An 18,890-nucleotide genomic window follows, 5' to 3' on the forward strand; every position below is an offset into this window, starting at 1 on the left:
AGGACAGGGTCCCATGGACTTGAGACACACACCCATGGGGACAGGGTCCAGAGCACTCACCCACATGGACCAAGGCACGGTGTCCTGTAGTTCTTACAATAAGCATTTATGGTTTTTACAAAATCACCGAAGCTATCCCTTTTTTATTTTTTTTATTTATTTATTTATTTATCCTCACCCGAGGACATTTTTCCATTTTTTTTTTTTTTTGTTCAGGTAGAGCGGGAGGGAGAGAGAGGAAGAGAGAGAGAGAGAAACATCAATGTGAAAGGGATACATCGAGCGGCTGCCACCCGCACAACTGACCAGGGCCGGGGACAAACTGCAACCGAGGTACATGCCCTTAGCGGGAACCGAACCCGGGTCTCTCCGGACCGCAGGCCGACGCTCTAACTGCTGAGCCAAACCGGCCAGGGTTATCCCTTTTTTTAAATGTAAAAAGCACCAAGTTATCTTTAGCAGAGACTGTGTGTGGCACAGCTCAGTGTTCCTCCCCGAACAGCACAGAAACCATCGAGGTCAGAGCCACCGGGGAGACGCCTCCGACTCTCCCCACAACCTGGGAAGGTGCTGGGCCGACACCCTGCTCCTTCCTCTCCCGCGCTCTGTCTTTCTGGAAGGCTCTCTCCAAAGCACTCTCTATAAAGCGCTCACTCCACAGGAGACCAGAGGGAATGTATCAATCACCCAGAGGAGCCAGCCAGGCCCGCCAGTAAGCTTCCACGTCCGAGTCCCCCTTCGTCCCCCTGGCAGGGTGGCATCCGGCCTCACAATGACAAGAACCTCCTGCGAGACTCTCCAAACGCCGGCCGCCCTCGGTGGCCCAGTCAGGCCTTCAGCAGGGCGACCCTGTGCCCCGGGACGGAACCGGCACTGGGGTTGTAGGGCTGGGTCCCCGGTTCTTGACTCAGGTGCTTCTCTGCAGAGAACCAAGTGGTGAACAGAGGGAAGTGAGGCCGGGTCAGCTCACAGAACGGGGTTCAAGGCGGGATTCAGGGCCCTGGGGCCGCCTCCACACCCTCATCACCTCGCCCCTTCCCGCACCGGTGACCCTCTGGTTGGTGGCGGCCCCGTGTGCCATCCGCCTGCCTCCTTCCAGCAACCGCATGAGACTCGGACACCATGCTGGGCCGAAGTCAGACAAGAAGGGTCCTGGGGCCCATTCACAGGATGCTCCGGAAGAGGGAGAACCAACGGTGTTGGAGGAGACAGGGACGGGCTGCCCCTCGGGGGGCTCCCTGGAGGTATGTTCTACATCCTGCTCGGTGGACGCCCCGAGGGACCCACCTATTCGAGCCTCAATCGTGGTTTAAGATCTGTGCATTCCTCTGTGGACCTCAGCGTAAGACACACACACCTCCGAAAATCACAACCCCAGCGCCAGGGGCCCAACCACCCATCATCCTCGATCCCACAGTTGGACCCCGGCTGCCGGCCCTCCTGCCGCCCTGACCCCTCGGGTGTGAGCAGAGGGCTGCCGGCTCTTCCAGTGACCTGCCTACACCCACCTGCTTCCTCCAGGGTGGGGAAGTGCTGGACACCCTTCAGGTCAGCGGACAGCAGGACACGGAGGACAGGCCCCTGTGGGATGAAAATGTCAGCACCAGGCGGGGCCGCCCACAGTCTCTGGGGATCCCCCCATTCAGGAAAATGGAGAGACAACCAGGCCCCGGGAATGGTGCTGAGAAATGTTTTCAAATAAGTACCCTCCAGGCCACACGCAGACGTGTGTCCTGCAATGTTCTGCGAACAGACACAGTGCCACGGTCACGAGCAAAGCTCTGCGGACAGACACCCCGAGTCGGATGTGGGTCTACGACCCTCGCTGTGTGACCCTGGGCAAGTGACTCAGCTTCTCTGGGCCTCGGCACCCTCATCCCGACACAAGGATGGTGGTGAGACTGACCGCACAGGCTGGCCCAGAGTGGCGGGCGCCAGCCGTGTGGGGACACCCACCTGCAGGCCGACGAAGGCGAGGGTGACGCCCTGCCTGCGGAAGTCCCCCAGGAGCTCCCCGAGTCCCAGTACCACAGTGTAGTCGACGCTGCAGACGTGGCTGCAGTCCAGGATGGCGCAGCGTGGCGGGGACGCTGCGGGGACAGGCGCGGGCGGGTCACACCTCCAGGGCAGCGCGGGGCCTCAAGAGCCCCGATCCCAGCAGGCGGGGAGGATGGGGCCGCGGCCGTAACAGCAGTTTCCCTCACAGAGGGAACTAGAGCCCTTCTCCCGAACACGACTCCCGGGAGAAGGTGCAGGCCTCAGGGACACATGCTGGGGAAACACCACCCCTGCCCCGAGCAGACGGGACCACCCCCTGGGATGAGGCACAGAGCCGGCCAGGGGAGCTCCCGAGACAACCTCCTGAACTCGCGGGGAGCTGCTCCCTGACAGCGAGGGCAGGGTTGTGGGGAGCAGGCTGTGTGCAGAGGGGGTAGCGGGGAGCTCGGGGCGACCCAGCCGGCCCTGCCCCACGGACCTTGCAGAGCCTGGGTCACCAGCGCCTCCCGGAGGGCCTCGATGGCGGGGAAGTGCAGGCCACTGGCAGGCTGCAGGACCAACACCGGACGCTCTGACACCTGGGGGGGGGGCAGAGAGTGCTGGAGGCAGTCGGATGGGGTGCGGTGCCAGGCTGGGGGAACAGGTGCAGAGTGGAGGGAGCCTCATCCCACCCATTGCCTCCTGAACAGGCCCTCAGCACGGCCTCGGGCACAACCACCCTGAGGGCTCAGAATGCAGAGCCCAGGGCCCGCCCAGGCGGCGGGTACCTGCATCTGCGGCCTGGCCACGGCGTGCAGCAGCAGCAGCACGGACACCAGCGTCCCGGCCAGGATGCCGTACTGCACCTCCCAGAGGCAGAACAGGAAGGTGACGCAGAGGGGCAGCAGGTCCAGCCCTGCGACAGAGGTGCCCGCTGAGCCCTCCTCCGAACTCAGCCCCCCTGCTGCCAGCACACCTCGCGGCTCTGCAGGTACCGGGTGCCGGTGTCACAGGCCCCAGCCAGCCCCGGGGACCTCAGGCTGGGGACGCGGGACTTGGACCTAGCTGCTGCTGGCCATGCCGGCTCAGGGACACGTCGGAGCAGAAACCTGCCCCCGCCTGGGCTGAGGGGTAGCGCAGACCTGCCCTTGAGAGGAAGCCTACAGGCACCAAGGAAGAAGGGACTTGGGGACAGGGCCAGGACTGGGAAGTGAGGGGCCGAGAGACCACGTGCCCCCTCCCAGGTCACGTGGACCTCCTCAGCCGAGACTCGTGACTTCTCTGAGCTGCTGAAGGAGGTGTGCTGGGCAGGTGGGGGTCAGTCCCAGACGTAACCCACAGAGGTCCTGAAGGCCCGTCACACAAAAGGCCGGACTGGTCAGGCTCCTCCCCTTGATGACCCCTGGTGGGCGGGGCTGACGAGATGACAACCACACAAACTGCCTAATTCCCTTATTGCTGGGGGAACAAAAACTTGTTACATTAAAGGAACTGCTGGTTCAGCTGTTACTCAGGACTCTGCTGGGCATCCCTGATGGGTATCCTGCCCCCAGCGGGGGAAGGGAGAGCGAGGGGCAGGGGGAGGGGAGGGAGCGGGGAGGGGAGGGAGGAGGGGGGAAGGTGAGAACCGGGGAGCTGCTTTAAGATGCTCTGGGAGGCCTGAGGATCTGAAGGGGGCAGGCTGACCCATGGCCCCCAGTGACACCTCCTAGAACGATGTGAACCTCCAGCTCCAACCCGGCCACAGGGGTTCGGAGGAGATGGCGGGGGAACCCTGGGGACCTCGTGCTGACAGAGGAACCACGTACTCTTCACGCGCCAGAGCGCCCTGACGATCTTGGTGTCGAACAGGGGGGCCACGGCCGTGATGATGACAGCCGCCAGGGCGGCCTTGGGGATGTAGTAGAAGAGCGAGGTCAGGTAGGCGAGTGCCAGCAGCACCAGAACCCCTGCAGGGCGGGGACACCGCTGACCTGGGCTGCCCGAACCCCGGGGGCGAGGGGCCCACCTGGGGGACACCGCTGACCTGGGCTGCTGCCCGAACCCCAGGAGCGAGGGGCCCACCTGGGGGACACCGCTGACCTGGCTGCTGCCCGAACCCCAGGAGCAAGGGGCCCACCTGGGGGACACCGCTGACCTGGGCTGCCCGAGCCCCGGGAGCGAGGGGCCCACCTGAGGGACACCGCTGACCTGGCTGCTGCCCGAGCCCCGGGAGCGAGGGGCCCACCTGGGGACACCGCTGACCTGGGCTGCCCGAACCCCGGGGGCGAGGGGCCCACCTGGGGACACAGCAGGAGCCAACCCACTGCACTGTGGTCTCCCCACCCCATGTCACTGCCTCGGCACAATGGGGCTGTGAGTGGGGTGCTCACCTGTCACCAGGCCCCCCGCTGGGGTGCACACCCCGGACTGGGCGTTCACGGCCGTCCTGGGGAGCAGCACAGAGACCCGTTAGTGGCAATCAGAGCAGGGAGGTGTCGGTGCACAGAGGCAGCTGGTCTCCGGGGACAGGGGTGCCTGAGAGGGACCATCGGGCTCCCCCAAGGCTTAGCAGCACAATGCAGCTTTGAGGTTCCTTCACCGAAGGGAGACAGCCCGGACCTTCTAAATAAGCCTGAAACAACCCAACGGCACTCCTGAGAGGGATCTGCAAACCACGCACCCAAGAGGGTCTGCAGACTCAACCCCCTGCTGCAGCCGAGCTGTGCCCCCCCACCCGCTGTGCCCCCACCGAATGGTGCGGCCCCTGCAGCTCAGGAGCAGCGGTGCTGGAGAGAGGGCCCAGCCGGTGTGGCTCAGTGGTTGAACCCCGACCCGTGCACCAAGATTCCTGGTCAGGGCACGTGCCCGGCTGTGGGTCAAATCTTCAGTGGGGGGCGTGCTGGAGGCAGCCAATCAATGTTCTCTCTCATCGATGTTTCTCTCTCTCTCTCCCTCTCCCTTCCTCTCTCTCAAAAAAAAGAAATCAATTAAAAAAAACCCTGTTTTCAAAAAGACAAGGCCCTCGTCCGCTCTGCTGTCCCCTAGGAGAGATCAGGACACAGAGACACCGGGATGGACACAGAGGGACGACCATCTGCCGGCAGCTGCTGCCAGCCAGCCTCCGGGGAGTACGCAGAGGGCCGTGGGTGACGCCGCCACCGGCGGTGCTGTTACAGCGACCTGTCAACTAGCACACGCGACGACGGGGTCCCGCTGCCCTTAGCAAGGGTGATGGGAGTTGGCTTTTACGGACAGATGCTGACGGAGCTGTCATGTGGGGGGATCCTGTTAACCGCCCCCGTCACCTCCGTGGACACACACTCAGCCACGAGGACACCAAGCCCTCCCCGTGCGGCTTCTCCAGGTGGCCCGGACAGGAATTCTGATTCCTTCGAGACGTCGCCACGCGGCCTGTCTGGGCAGCCGCGTCCAGGCCAATGTCAGCGCTCTGCCGGAGCTGGCCTTTGCCACCACGAGGACACCAGGGAACCGTGGCGTGACCCCGACAACACAGGACTGCCCTGCACATGCCTGCAACACCCCAACCGTGACCTTGGGCCAACTGTGTGTCCTCTGGAAATGCAGCCCGTGTGTCCACGCGTGCCCACGGGAAGCCCTCCCCAAGTCACCGTTCGCCGGCTGGGGGAGCGGGGTCTGGGAGCCAGACAGGACCCGCTGGCCTGCGCCGGGGCCTCCCCAGCGGGCACTCACCGTCCAAAGCTGCCGGTGACCGGGAAGGAGGACACGAAGGAGCCCAGAACGTTGGTGAGGCCTGGGAATGGAACGGGACAATGTTCGGGAGGGGAGACAGGTGGGAGGCGGAGGATAAAGCAGAGGGAAACAGGAGACGGGGGGAACCCCGGGGGACGTCCCACTGCTAATGGGAAGGACAAGGATGAGCTCCCTGCCGTGGTCTCTTGCTCTTCTGAGTGGCCTGTGAGTTACATGCACCTCCTCCCCACGCGTGACGGAGAGGAGCCCCTCCCAGGAGGAGCGGCCGAGTAAGTTCAGAGCTGGGCCCCGAGTGCCGGGCAGTCCGAGGCCGTCCGCCGCACCCCAAGCGAGGGACAGGTCATGGTCAGTGGGCCGTCGCGCTGTGAGGCACTGGTCGGCCCACACAGGGCAGAGCCGTGCCCGGGCCTGCAGGGACCCAGGAGTGGAGCGCGTCAGCCCCGTCTATCACGATCGGCCTGCAGCCTCCGCCTCGTCCAGGGACCTTCACAAAGCCACGGTCTCCCCTGCTCCGCACAACCCAAACGGTCCCAGGTTCAAATTCCGCTCAGGGTGGGGTCCTCTCAGAACCAGGCCCTCCTGGGTCCCGTACCCCGCTCGAGTCCTGGGCCACACATCGGCAGGTGTGGCCAAAGCCATGGTGGTCCCAACTTTTTCGGCCAGACTCGGATGGGGTCCCTCCAGGGCCGGCCCTCCGTGGGGCGCGCTTGCTGACAGCACCTGCCTGACGTCCCCGGGCAGCAGCCCAGGTACCATCACCGCCTCAGCTCTGCGGCCGTCCCCTGCTCGTCACCCGTCTGGGTTGCGCCCAGCCCCGCGTACCCTCAGGAGAGGATTCTGTGCTCCTCGCCGAAGTGGGAGCGAGCGGCTCGGAGGGCTCACGTCGGCAGCGCTGACGAGCAGGCGCACCGGGAACCACGACTTCCCTGCCCGGGGCGAGCGATTCCACCAACCGACCGGGCAACACCCCACCACCGGGAGCTCAGAGACGCGCCGGCACCGTCCTGGGGCCCCACGCCCTTCGTTGTCGAGAAACCCAGCGGCTGGGGTCCCAAGCCTGCCATGAATGTGTCCTGTGGAAATTCCTGGGGGGCCCCGCAGAAGGAACCCAGCAGTGCCGCCCGGTAGGCCTGTGCCCACCTTGTGAGGGGTAGGAAGAAAGGCAAGAAGGTCTGACACCCACAAAATTAACAGTAACGAACACCGAACTGAAGAGTCACGCCACGGTCTCAAAATGATCCACCCAGAGGCCAGAGGCATGAAGACAAAAGGTAACTAAGCCTGACACCGGGCACAGGCCCCTCCTCAGGCAGGCAGCCTGGGCCACCTGCCCAGCTGGAGGGAGGACACTGCGGTCAGCAGGCTCACCCGAGCGTCTACCTGGCCACATCCTTCAGCGGCCTGACCCCGGGGAGCCCTGGGCTCCCCTTGACATTACACAGGCCGCAGACCCCGGGTCTGGTACACAGCGGCGTGCGCTCCGTAAGCGTCTGTCAGCAGGGGCACCAGAGGTCAGCCCCTCCCCGAAACAGACTGAACCCGAGACAAGACTGAGTCCACACGAATACCGCAAAGGTCCCCCTCAGGGCCACCTCTGCGCTTCATCGCTATAACCGGCCCGGCTCGAGCAGGACCCAGAGATGCCCCCGGACCCCCTGACAGCGACGCTGGGGTCTCACCGATGGACAGCAGCTCCTGGTTGGCGTCGATGCGGTAATTATTCTGAGACGCTGAACAGAAGGAACAATAAAAACACTGTCACTAGACAGGTGACGTCAGTAGGAAAACGTTCATGAAATGGAAAATGGCACACATTCCACATGTAGTACTAGCTTCGTGAACGTAAATATACAAATACACACACGTGCCAATGCGGACGGGTACGTGTCTGTTTCAGAAGACAGAGCAGACAAGCAAGGCAGGCGGGGCCCAGGGGCGGATGCCAGGGAGGGCGGGGGTGGGCACCTTACCAAAGGATTTGGCCACTGCGATGCTCTCCAGGAGGCCCATCAGGGGCACAGCGGCCAGCCCGGCCCCCATGTCCTGACGGAGAGAGAGGGATGGGGGTGACTCTCGGGGGGAGGAAAGGACCCCTGACTAATGTCCACTCCAAAGGGTTCCCTTTCCGAATGCCAGCGGCCACTCAAGGTCCCACCACATGTCACTCTGCAATATGTTCAGCTCACATCTTTTTTCGTTTTTGTTCTGATTATCTTTTTTAAATATTTTTTTTCTTTATGGATTTTAAAGAGGAAGGGAGAGGGAGAAAGACAGACACATTGATGAGAGAGAACATCGACTTACTGCCTCCTGCAGGCCCCCCACTGGGGGTCAGGCCCACAACCTGGGGATCAGGCCCACAACCTGGGCATGTGCCCTGACCGGGAATCGAACCGGCGACCTCTTGGTGCAGGGTCCACGCTCAGCCACTGAGCCACACCGGCCAGGCTGATTATCTTTTTTGTGGGGAGGGGGTGTATCTTGGAATCTGTGTCTCACAGCTTTTACTTATCTCGTTTGTTACTTAGGAAACTTTGTTTCCTTTGCAGTCCACTGCCCTCGACCTCAGTAAAGCCTCGGGGGACACCGGCCCTCCTACCTCTGACCAGGTGGGTCACTCGACCTCAGTAAAGCCTCGGCCCTCCTACCTCTGACCAGGTGGGTCACTCGCTGCAGGGCCGCGAGCTTGCAGGCTTGGAGGCCTCTCCGGACCGCACAAGGCGCGGACGCAGCCAGTCCTGCTACGCCAGGGTGTGCAACGGCAGGAGGGCCCTGGGCTCAAGGCAGAAAGGGACCAGGGGGTACCCTGAGGCTGTGCCCCATCCGGAATTCTTCGCTGCCTGCCCTGCACCCAGAGACCCCGCTTCCTGGGGCCTCAGCAGGCCTGGTTGAGCTCAGAACTCCCTGGCCCTCAGCGGATGCGTTAGGGGACAGAACCAGGCCCGGAGGCCGCTGCGGCCTCGGCCCGGCTGGCCTGGCTCCGCGTCTGCCCACCTGGACCATGTCAGTGAAGGAGGCTGTCCTGTTGGCAGTGGTCAGCGAGAAGGGAGGGGTCCGCAGTGACGGGAGACCCTCGACGATCTTCCCCGTCAGGACGAAGGGCTGGTATCCAGTCACGTCGAAGGAGTACGCGGCCAGGGCGGCGAAGGAGACCACCAGGGCGTTTCGAGCTGGGGTGGACAGACAGACAGACTGGGGGTGAAACCGAGCTCCTCCGGGGAAGGAGCAGAGATCCCGCCCCAGCCACAACCCTTACACCCCAACCTGGGGAACCGTGCGGACACAAGCGACCCTGCAGCACCACGCACCCGTGACACCGTGGGAAGGCACGTAGGTGGGCAGAGGGGCGGCACACGGGGCAGGGGCAGGCCACCGATGGCCACGAGACCGCACAGCCGAGACCCACGAAGACCAGCTGCCCGGGACAGTGCCACCTGAAGGAAGACGGAGTGACCGCAGGCTTTCCCGGCTGCCTGGGACGACTCAGCACTGGACAAGACAGACGGGAAACTGTGTGTCTCTACGTGCAGCCCCCAGACTTAACTAGAAACGAAGCCATAAGGTCCGAGAGTCTGCAAAGGGGCCTGGGGGTAGGGGAGTGCAGTACGGGGTTTGAAGAAATGACGGCTGACTTGTTTTCAGATGTGTTGACAAGTGCGAACTCCCCCACCCAAGAAGCTCGATGGATTCCAGAAGCATGGGGGGAACGAGCTACATCAAGGCACATTGAATCAAATCAGCGCAAACCCCCGAAAACGAGATAGCGAGAGAGCTCACACCCAAGGAAGCACAGCAGGCTTCTTGTCACAAACAGAGCGGTGTCTCCAAAGCACAGAAGGGGGCGCCGTCTAGAATTCTGTATCGAGCAAAACGACCTCCCAAAAATGACAGCAAAATAGAGAGTTTTCCAGACACACAAAAGCGGAGAGACCCCAGCGGCCGCAGGCCCGCACGCCAGGAATCGATGTTGGGGGGCTGCAGGCGGAAGGAAGTGGTACGACGGGAACTGGGGTCTGCGCAGAGGAAGGGAGAGCTCCTGAAAGGGGACGATGTGGGTAAAGGCGAAATGCTTTGTTCTTAAAAGCAAGGGCGTGTTTATTAGTATTATTATCTTTTATTTTTTAAATGTAATTTATCTTTTTATTTTTATCCTCACCCAAGGACATTTTTGCATTCATCTTCAGATAGAGCAGGAGGGAGAGAGGGAGGAAGAGAGAGAGAGAGAGAAACATCGATGTGAGAGAGACACATTAACTGGCTGCCACCCACACAACCCCAACCAGGGCCGGGGACAAACCACAACGAGGTACGTGCCCTTAGCGGGAACCGAACCCAGGTCTCTCTGGACCGCAGGCCGACGCTCTAACCGCTGAGCCAAACCGGCCAGGGCGAGGGCATGTTTAAAGTGAGGGCACAATGATCACTGTGGAGCTTACAGGAGACGCTGAACAGGAACAGGTGACGATGGCACAAAGGTTCTTTTTGTTGTTGTTGCTAATCTCACCCGAGGATATTTTCCCATTGATTTGTAGATAGAGTGGAAAGGAGGCAGGGAGGGAGGCAGAGAAACACTGATGTGTGAGAAACACATCCACTGGTTGCCTCCCACATGACCCTAACCGGGGCTGAGGATAGAGAACCTGCAACCCAGGTACGTGCCCTGGACTGGAAATCGAAACTGCGACCCTTCCTTACACAGGATGAAGCTCTAACCACTAAGCCAAACCAGCCAGGGCCAACGGTTCTTATATCAACAGGAAGATGAACGCATATGTCAGCAGATAGAGAGATATGCTATAAAACCTAAAGCTACTAACAAAAACAAATAAACCACACACACATAGCAGTAACAGTCAATAAGCCAATAAAGAAAATTTTAAAAAATAATAAAAAATACTCAACCCAAAAGACTGTAGAAAGAGAGAGAATAGAACAAATGAGACAAATAGAAAACAAACAGCAATATGGCAGATCTAAAGCCAAACATACAAAATAATCACGTTAGCTGTAAATAGTATCATCCACAATTAAATGGCAGAGATTTTTCAGACTGGATTAAAAAACAAAGTTTATCTATATTATTTTTCACCAAAACACTTTAAACATAAAGATAAAAATAAGTTAAATACATTAAAAATGAAAGGATGGAAAATATATACTGATATTAATCAAAGAAAGCTGGAGTAGCTATATTAGTATCAAACAAAGTAGATTTTGGAGCAAAGAAAATAACCAGGAACAAGGAAGGTCATTTCAAGAGAAAATCATAATCTGATATTTGTATGTACACACAAGATATGTTCTTCAACCACAATGAAATTAAATTAGAAATCAATGGAAAATCCCCAAATCTTTGGAAATTAAATAGCTTCTAAATAGCCCTGATTCAAAGCAGAAATTAAATGTCCCACTTCAAAACAATCCCTGAGTCAAAGGAGAAGTCAAATGAAAATCAGAAAGTATTTAGAGCTAAACTAAATGAAAACACAACCTATCAAAATTGTGGAAGCAGCTAAAGCAGTGCTTTGAGGACATTTTATAGCATTATTAGAAAAGAAGAAAGGTCTCAAATCAAAGTCCTCAGCTTCCACCTTAAGAATCTGAAAAATAAAGGTAAAGTAAATCCAAAATAAGCAGAAGAAAATAATAAAGATCAGGGCAGAAATCAATGAACTAGAAAACAAAAGCAACACAGAGATTCATGAAATCAAAAGTTGGTTCTAATTTCCTAAAGCAATGCCACAGGTTCTGGAGACAAAGGAGATCCAGCCCCCGAGAAGCCTAGTTAGTAGCACAGCAGTATTTCTCAGACTTTACCTGGAAGGAAGTTAACACGCATATTCTAAGTCAGAGGCCTGGGTGGAGCCTGAGAATATGCATTTTCTCAGCTCCTGGGGATGCTGGTCTGAGGCCGCACTTTGAACGACCAGGTTCTAAGAACAGAGCGTCTGCCAGTTTTACTAGTCTACTGACTGAACTCTGGCAAGTGGCTCACGCAAGACGAAATGCCAGGTGAGTGGTGCAACTGGGACGTGAAATCAGGTCTTTGCGCCCCACACCTCGTGTTCTTCTACCCTGCCAAGCTCTCAGGATTTCCTCGAGGCCTTCAGTCTGAAGAACGGTCTGCTGAGCACCTCTGCGCACTGGGGACCTGAGCAGCTCGCAGTGAACTCAAAGGCTGAATCGAGCACCCCCCCCGCTGGCTGGATTTCGTGGCCACGGAAGAGCAGGGCCAGGCGAGGCGTGGTCTCCACTGCCCCTCAGGTCTGAGACGGTCTGCAGATACCCACGCGTCCTTCCATTCCTGGACCTGCCTTCCTCCCCGGGAGTTGCTGACCGGAAGCTCAGCCACAGGGACCTCTGAGGAAAGGTCTCCACCTCCCCAGCGATGGCCCTCGACCCGCCACGGCCACACTGACCCTCCTCACGTGGCCTTTCTGCATGGAGCCTGCCGATTTCACGTCCAGAGCAAAAGGTTTGCCTCCGGCAGATGCACGATGGAAACGGTACAAGTTCACCTTGTTTTTCTCCCCCAGGGACCTGCCCACACACCAAGCCTCTCGACCTGGGCACAGCTGACATCTGGGGCCGATCATTCTCTCCCGAGGGAGGCCGTGCGAGGTAAGATGCTTAGCGGCACCCCTGACTCCACCCACCAGGTGCCAGTCACAGCCTTGTCCGGACACTGCCAAATGCCCAATGCAAAGCAGTGTTCCCAGCCCTGCAGTACATCAGAACCACCCAGCGAGCTTCAAACATCCCAGGGCCCGAGTCACGCCCGGACCAGTGACACCAGCATCTCGAGCCAGCACCTGTGCATCCCCCCAGGAGCCGGTCCAAGTGTGGCACAGCCGGAAGCCCTCACCTGTCGTGACAGTCCAGAGCAGCCCGTGGCTGAGCCGCGCAGCGAGGGGCATCTCGTGGTGCCCAGGTGGCAGGTGGTCCTGCAGCAGTTTCAGCAGCAGCAGCAGCAGCATGCAAACCAGCCCCAGCACGGCATCGCCCACCCTGCAGACAGATGCCAGTCAGCGCCCACCTGGCCTCCAGGGGACTCCCCTGCTGGGCAGCTCGCTCGCTCTCTCTGCTGCTCTTTTCCCTTTTCCTAGAAAGCCTGCATCCCTGCTCTATTTCTTTTTCTTTTTTTTTTAACTCGGTAAGTACACAGGTCCGTGCGGGGCAGGGAGTCGAGGCCCCGGTCACAACGGCAGCAGGGCCGTGAGCCACTTGTAGCCCTGTGGTTCTCTGGGCTACACATGCCTCGTCCATTCCCGAAGGTTCGCTTCTGACAGCTTAGAGTGCCCCCCGCCAGGTCGGCCTCCCCTTTCTGACCCCAGGCTGCATGTCCCGCCCGGGTCGGGGAGCCCCGGACTTCCCGGGAGCTCAGTCCCGGAGCCTCCGCAGAGGAGAAAGGGAAGAGCAGACGGTCAAAGCTCAGCGGTGCTCACCGGGGGCCACACCTCCCCAGCTCCCTTCAGACCTTTCCTTCCTGTCTGCCCCTTCCTGCCGCCCTCGGAGGGGAGTCCCCGCAGGGGCCCTAGCTCTCACCGCGGCCCCACCTGCCCCCTGAACCCTGGGCACTGGGACAACCTGCTGGCACGTCCTCCTCGTGCCGCGTTCTCTCTTCCCCCCCGAACTACAAGCTGCTGCGAGAAACCGCCTGATCCTTCTGTTACGTGGTCTCTTCCCACTGCGAGCACCCAGACACTGCACGGTCAGCCGACCAGCTCGAAGGCGGCCCAGCGTGGCCTCTCGCCCTCCCACGCACACCGATGGCTCCAGCAGGCTGAGCCGGCAGCCACCGTGATGCCGACGGTGCTGCCCTCGGACCCGGACCCGTCTACAGCAAGACCCCCGAGGATGGACTGAAGGCCACCGGGGAGGGTGCAGGTCTGGAAGGGAGCGCTCCCTGCAGGGGCAGCAGTGAGCAGGTTACCTGGTGTTTCCGATGTCACGGAAGACGTGGTACACTTGCAGGAACAACTGTCGAGGGGCGTGCTGCAGTCCCAGCAGGTTCTGTCCAAACAGAGGCTCTGATGAGGCCACCTTCCCCACGAGGCCACAGGCCCACAGGGACTCACCGCATGGGTCCCGGGGACCACCTGCCCAGTCCCAAAGCAGATCCAAGTTATGCTCAGGGGAAGGGCGCGTACACCACCCGGGGCCCACGCACACCCCTGCAAACTACTTTCCTGTCTCAGGAAAACCCATCTGGACGGTCTCAAAGCGGGGAGGCCAGTTCGACGACAGCCTGCCCTGTTGTGATCGGATCTCAGCCGTGTCCGTCATCGAGCAGCGCCCCTCCAACCCATGCAGACCCCGCCCACCACGAGAGGCCTGCACGCTGGCAGCACCCTCTGCCACAAGGAAAAATTGGGGCGCTCCAATGCAGCAGCAAAACCTTGCGGGGGGAATCCAGGTGTCCAGGGAAGTAGCTGGGGGACCCTCTGCCAAGTCAGGGCCTCCCACTACGTTCTGGGCTGTCGGGTCCTTGGGAGGGAAAGGGGGCTCCATTGCTTATTCCGCATGATACTGGTGGGGAGTGTGGGGAGCATTCAAGGGGGCAGTCGAGGCCCAGACCCCGAGGTGGTCAGCTCTAAGGACCCCAAGCCCACAGTGCACACAGCCCTGATGAGCAAGGGCATGGGGGGCTGTGGCCGCAGGCTGGGGGCTTCTGTCCTGGGCTGGGCCTTCCACCTGGAGGACCCTCCCCAAACTGCAGCCCCAGGGCTCTAAGGTGGCTGTCGTGACCTGGACTTCAGCGGACCCAGGGTCTCCAAGGACAGACGCACAAAGAGGCCACCTCTGTACCCTCTGTGATCGTGCAAAAGAACATTCTTTTTTATCCTCACCCGAGGACATTTTTCGATATTTTGTTCAGATAGAGTGGGTGGGAGAGAGAGAGAGAAAAACATCGACGTAAAAGGGACACATCGATCGAGTGGTTGCCACCCGCACGACCCAACCAGGGCCGGGGACAAACTGCAACCGAAGTACATGCCCTTAGCGGGAACCGAACCCGGGTCTCTCTGGACTGCAGGCCGACGCTCTAACCGCTGAGCCAAACCGGCCAGGGCCAAAAGAACATTCTTGATACGAAAAACAAAGGATGTTGTCTCCAGAACAAGTAACAGACCGCCCCAAACAGCACTCGCCAGCTCTCCCTGGCGGGTGTGCACGTACACAGGTGCGGTCGCCACACCTTCCTGGCTGCTTCCTCCTCCGCCCGGAGGTCGACTTGCTCATGTGGGCGCTGTGAGAACCACAGGCAGGAGCACCTGACCCAGCGCCTCGCGCGCGGAGGGCGGGATGCCAGCCACCTGCACCCACACACGGCTGCTGTCGGTTTTCTCCCTCTGCCTCCACGGGGAAGACGCTTCGAGCCAGCCCGGAGAGAGCCCTGGCGCGAGCACCATGCCTGACAGAGGCCGCGATGGTGACACCAGGTCACAGGCAGGGGCCAGGAGGGGCCCCTGGCCTTCACCTGTGCAGTTCCGCTCAGTGTCTCCCACATGCCCAGCTGAGCGCTTCCCTTCCCTGCCAAGCACAGCCCTGCCCTCCAGGAGCTTAGACTCCCAGGGGAGCAGGGTGAGTGGCTCCGGGGCTTCTTATGGAAGTTTAAACAGAAACACGAGGCCCTGGGTAGCTCGGTGGGACAGACCGTCGTCCAGCGATGGCCAAGTTGCAGGTTCCGTCCCCAGTTAGGACACACACCAAAATCAAAAAAGAATGTTCTTCTGGCCCTGGCTGGTTTGGCCCAGCGGTTAGAGCGTTGGCCTGCGGTCTGGAGAGACCCGGGTTCGGTTCCCGCTAAGGGCATGTACCTCGGTTGCAGTTTGTCCCTGGCTCCGGTTGGGGACATGTGGGTGGCAAACACTCAATGTGTCTCTCTCACGTGGATGTTTCTCTCTTCCTCCCTCTCTCCCTCCCGCTCTATCTGAAGATAAATGCAAACATGTCCTCGGGTGAGGATTAAAAACAAAACCAAACCAATGAGTACATAAATTAATGGAAGAAATTGATGTTTTTTCCTCTATCCCTCAGAAAACACACACACACACACACACACACACACACACACACACACACACAGAAGCATAGCATTTGAAAAACATTAAGCAGAAACTATGCCCAACCAGTGTGGCTCAGTGGATTGAGCATTGTCCCAGGGACTGAGAGGTCCCATGTGATTCCCAGTCAGGGCACATGCCTGGGTTTCTGGCTCGATCCCCAGTAGGGGGCGTGCAGGAGGCAGCTGATGGATGTTTCTCACACCAATGTTTCTCTCTCTTAAAAAAAAAATCAATTGCTCTAGCCGGTTTGGCTCAGCGGTTGGAGCGTCGGCCTGCGGTACAGAGAGACCCGGGTTCGGTTCCCGCTAAGGGCACGTACCGCGGTTGCAGTTTGTCCCCGGCCCTGGTTGGTCGTGCGGGTGGCAGCCACTCGATGTGTCCCTTCACGTCGATGTTTCTCTCTCTCCCTTCCGCTCTATCTGAACAAAAAATGGAAAAATGTCCTCGGGTGAGGATAAAAAAAAAAAAAATCAATTATAAAAACAAGAAAAATATTAAGCAGAAACTCGAGAAAACATGAAATTGAAATCTCCTGGCTACTAGCGTGGGGACTCGTCTGTCAGAATCGGGCAGTACGCCAGAAGCACTCTGGGAGCTGAACGGAGCACACGGATGGGCACAGAAACCCCAGGAAGAACAGGGGCTGTCGCCGCCGCCCCCCAACTCTCCTGCTATAGGATTTGACCTTCACTCAACATGTGCCCGAAGGGTCGTCTCGTTCACCGAGACCCACGCGGCACCTCGGGCCGCTGAGTTCTGGAACGACAGGGTGTCTGCAGTCCAGCCCGGGCCGTGGCCCTGACAGCAGCAGGGGCCCGGCGCCAACAGGCACACGCACCTTGACCTGCCCGAAGCCGATGGTGACGGCAGCGGCCGAGGTGAAGCCTTTGATAACGGGGCAGGAGATGAAGTCCAGCAGGAACCCTGGCGGGCCAAGAGCGGATTCTGAGCCGGTCCCGGAGGACGACGGGCGCAGGCTGGCAGAGGGGTGTGGGTGGGACCTGATGAAGTGGGTGGTGCACCGTTTGGGCTGGTTTGGAGAGCGGGAGGGGGGCTAGGATCTCAGGCCCTGGGTCCGTCTCCTAGTCTCCTGGCTCCTAAGCAGAAGAGAGTGCCCGCTCCACCCTGAGAGGGTTAGCCCTTGAAATGTACAGAGAAACGCGGTGAGGGCAGGGCAACCCCAAAGGCAGGTGCCTCGGTTCAGAGCAGAACCAAAGCCTCGCCGCCCCCACAGCAAGAAGGCCCGTCTCACCCAGGCCCAGGAACCTCATGGCTAACTGGATGCAGCCCGACAGGAAGGCCAGCAGCACGGCGTAGGCGGGCTCACGGAAGGTGTAGGAGGCGACCAGGAGGGACATGATGGCCGTGGGGCCCAGAGTCACGTCCCGGGAGGTGCCCAGGAACAAATACACAAAGCACCCCATGAAGGCGGAGTAGAGGCCGAACTGTTGGGGAGAGAGAGCAATGAGCACCCAAAACACAGGGTCACGGAGTCCCTGGTGTCTGAGCACAGGGATCTGGGGGTGCCCTGTGAACTCGGGGCGCACCAGCATGCACAGGGGAACTGCTCAGCCTCTCTCATCCAGGTTCCAACCTGCAGTGGTCAGGAGACCTTTCCCCTACCAGCCTGGAGAACACGCGTGGCACCGTGCCGAGAACACCACAGGCCTGGGCCCACCCAAAGGCAGTCATGTGCTCTAGACTCAAAACCAAGGCCTCGGCGGCCCCAAGGCTGAGCCCAGGGTGCCCCCTCCTTGTCTGCAAACGACACTATGCACTTCTACTCGGCTTCTGGGAGGCCCAGCGTGGGGCTGGGCAGGGCGCTGAGGGCAGCCCGCACCTGGGGAGGGAGCCCCGCAACCTCAGCGTAGGCCAGCGCCTGGGGAATGACCATGAGCGTGACCGAGAGCCCAGCGATGCAGTCCATCTTCAGCCACTGCAGGGAGTAGTTGGGCATCCAGGCCAGGATGGGCAGCCACCTCCGGAGGGTGGTGAGGGAGCAGCAGCGGGTCCTCGGGGCCATGCCAGGAGGCCAGGGAGTGGCCTGTTCCGCCGCCTGCGCAGATGTCCAGCTTGTGGTGGGGGTGGGGGGACACAGTCAGGGTCCGGGTTTCAGAGACCCCGGCAGTAAGGTGAGGGTCCATCAGGAGAGACAGTCTGTCTCCCCCCACCCTGGGGTGCAGTCAGATGGGCTAAGTCCTCCCCCCGGGGCCGCTCTGAGAGGGAGCCAAGGGTGAAGGAGGCCCCCACCGATGGTGGAGACCTGACCTGTCGGCTGCTGCCCCTCAGTGCCGCCTGCCCAGATGCCAGGTGCCTCTCTCCCTCCCTGGATGCTCAGTGGGAAGACAGAATAACTAGTTTCTCAGCAAGAAGCCTAAACACGGATCACATTCCAGGTTGGCCCTCCCTGGAGACTGTTTCCCTCCCCAGGAATCCAACTGGGAGCAGGGCAGAGTCCACGGGGGCACCGTCCTCAGGCTGGTGGGGGACCGGAGGCCCTCAGGGTCCCCCGGTTTCCCTGTGCACAGCGCAAGGGGCTCCATCCAGGAGGCAGACAGCGCTGGGCCAGGAGCAGTCTCCCACCCCCACCTGTGGCGCTCGCATCCCTAGAGGAGCCCCGAGTTCTAGTTGGTTATGGAAGACGTCAGAGGCCTCTCCACTAATTCCAAGTGCGCGGCACCCTGCGGGACCACCCCAACCCCCGGCGCCGCGGGGCTGCTCTGGACAGAAGCCTCCCCCAGCCCGGGCCGCGGTGTCTAAGGGCGAGGACCACACACCAGCCCCAGGAAGACCAAGGGCGACAGGGACCTGGGAAGAGACGCGCTGGTTGGGGAGCTGGGTTCCCCGCGGGAGGCGCCCGCACCCTCCGGCCCCCGCGCCGCCCTCCAGGCCGGCTGCTCCCAGCGACCCCGGCCAGTCCCGGCAGCTCGCCCACCGCGCCCCGGGGCCCCCGCTGCTCCCCGCCCGCTGCGGACTCAGACCCCGGCCAGTCCCGGCTGCTCGCCCACCGCGCCCCGGGGCCCCCGCTGCTCCCCGCCCGCTGCGGACTCACCGGGCGCCCAGCTCCCGGACCCCCGACGTCGCCACGGCGGCGGCACCCGAAGCACCGACTAGGGAGTGGGACATGGG

The 18,890-nt window shown here is 60.4% G+C and overlaps 1 protein-coding gene across 1 annotated transcript; it reads right to left on the reverse strand.

Moving 5' to 3' along the window:
- Nucleotides 1-370: 370 nt before the first annotated feature.
- On the reverse strand, nucleotides 371-18,865 carry SLC26A11 (solute carrier family 26 member 11). Its single transcript, XM_036268622.1, has 17 exons — nucleotides 18,814-18,865; nucleotides 17,602-17,833; nucleotides 17,014-17,206; nucleotides 16,600-16,685; nucleotides 13,625-13,704; nucleotides 12,557-12,699; nucleotides 8,686-8,861; nucleotides 7,662-7,734; nucleotides 7,371-7,421; nucleotides 5,671-5,731; nucleotides 4,350-4,405; nucleotides 3,786-3,926; nucleotides 2,766-2,893; nucleotides 2,477-2,576; nucleotides 1,957-2,090; nucleotides 1,509-1,581; nucleotides 371-919 (listed from the first exon to the last, which is right to left on the reverse strand). The coding sequence occupies exons 2-17, from the start codon at nucleotides 17,782-17,784 to the stop codon at nucleotides 828-830; spliced, it is 1,770 nt and encodes a 589-aa protein (XP_036124515.1). The 5' UTR covers nucleotides 17,785-17,833; nucleotides 18,814-18,865; the 3' UTR covers nucleotides 371-827.
- Between the last annotated feature and the right edge of the window lie 25 nt (nucleotides 18,866-18,890).

The sequence above is a fragment of the Molossus molossus genome, unplaced genomic scaffold, assembly GCF_014108415.1.
Source record: "Molossus molossus isolate mMolMol1 unplaced genomic scaffold, mMolMol1.p scaffold_m16_p_19, whole genome shotgun sequence".
In the NCBI taxonomy this organism is placed as follows: domain Eukaryota; kingdom Metazoa; phylum Chordata; class Mammalia; order Chiroptera; family Molossidae; genus Molossus; species Molossus molossus.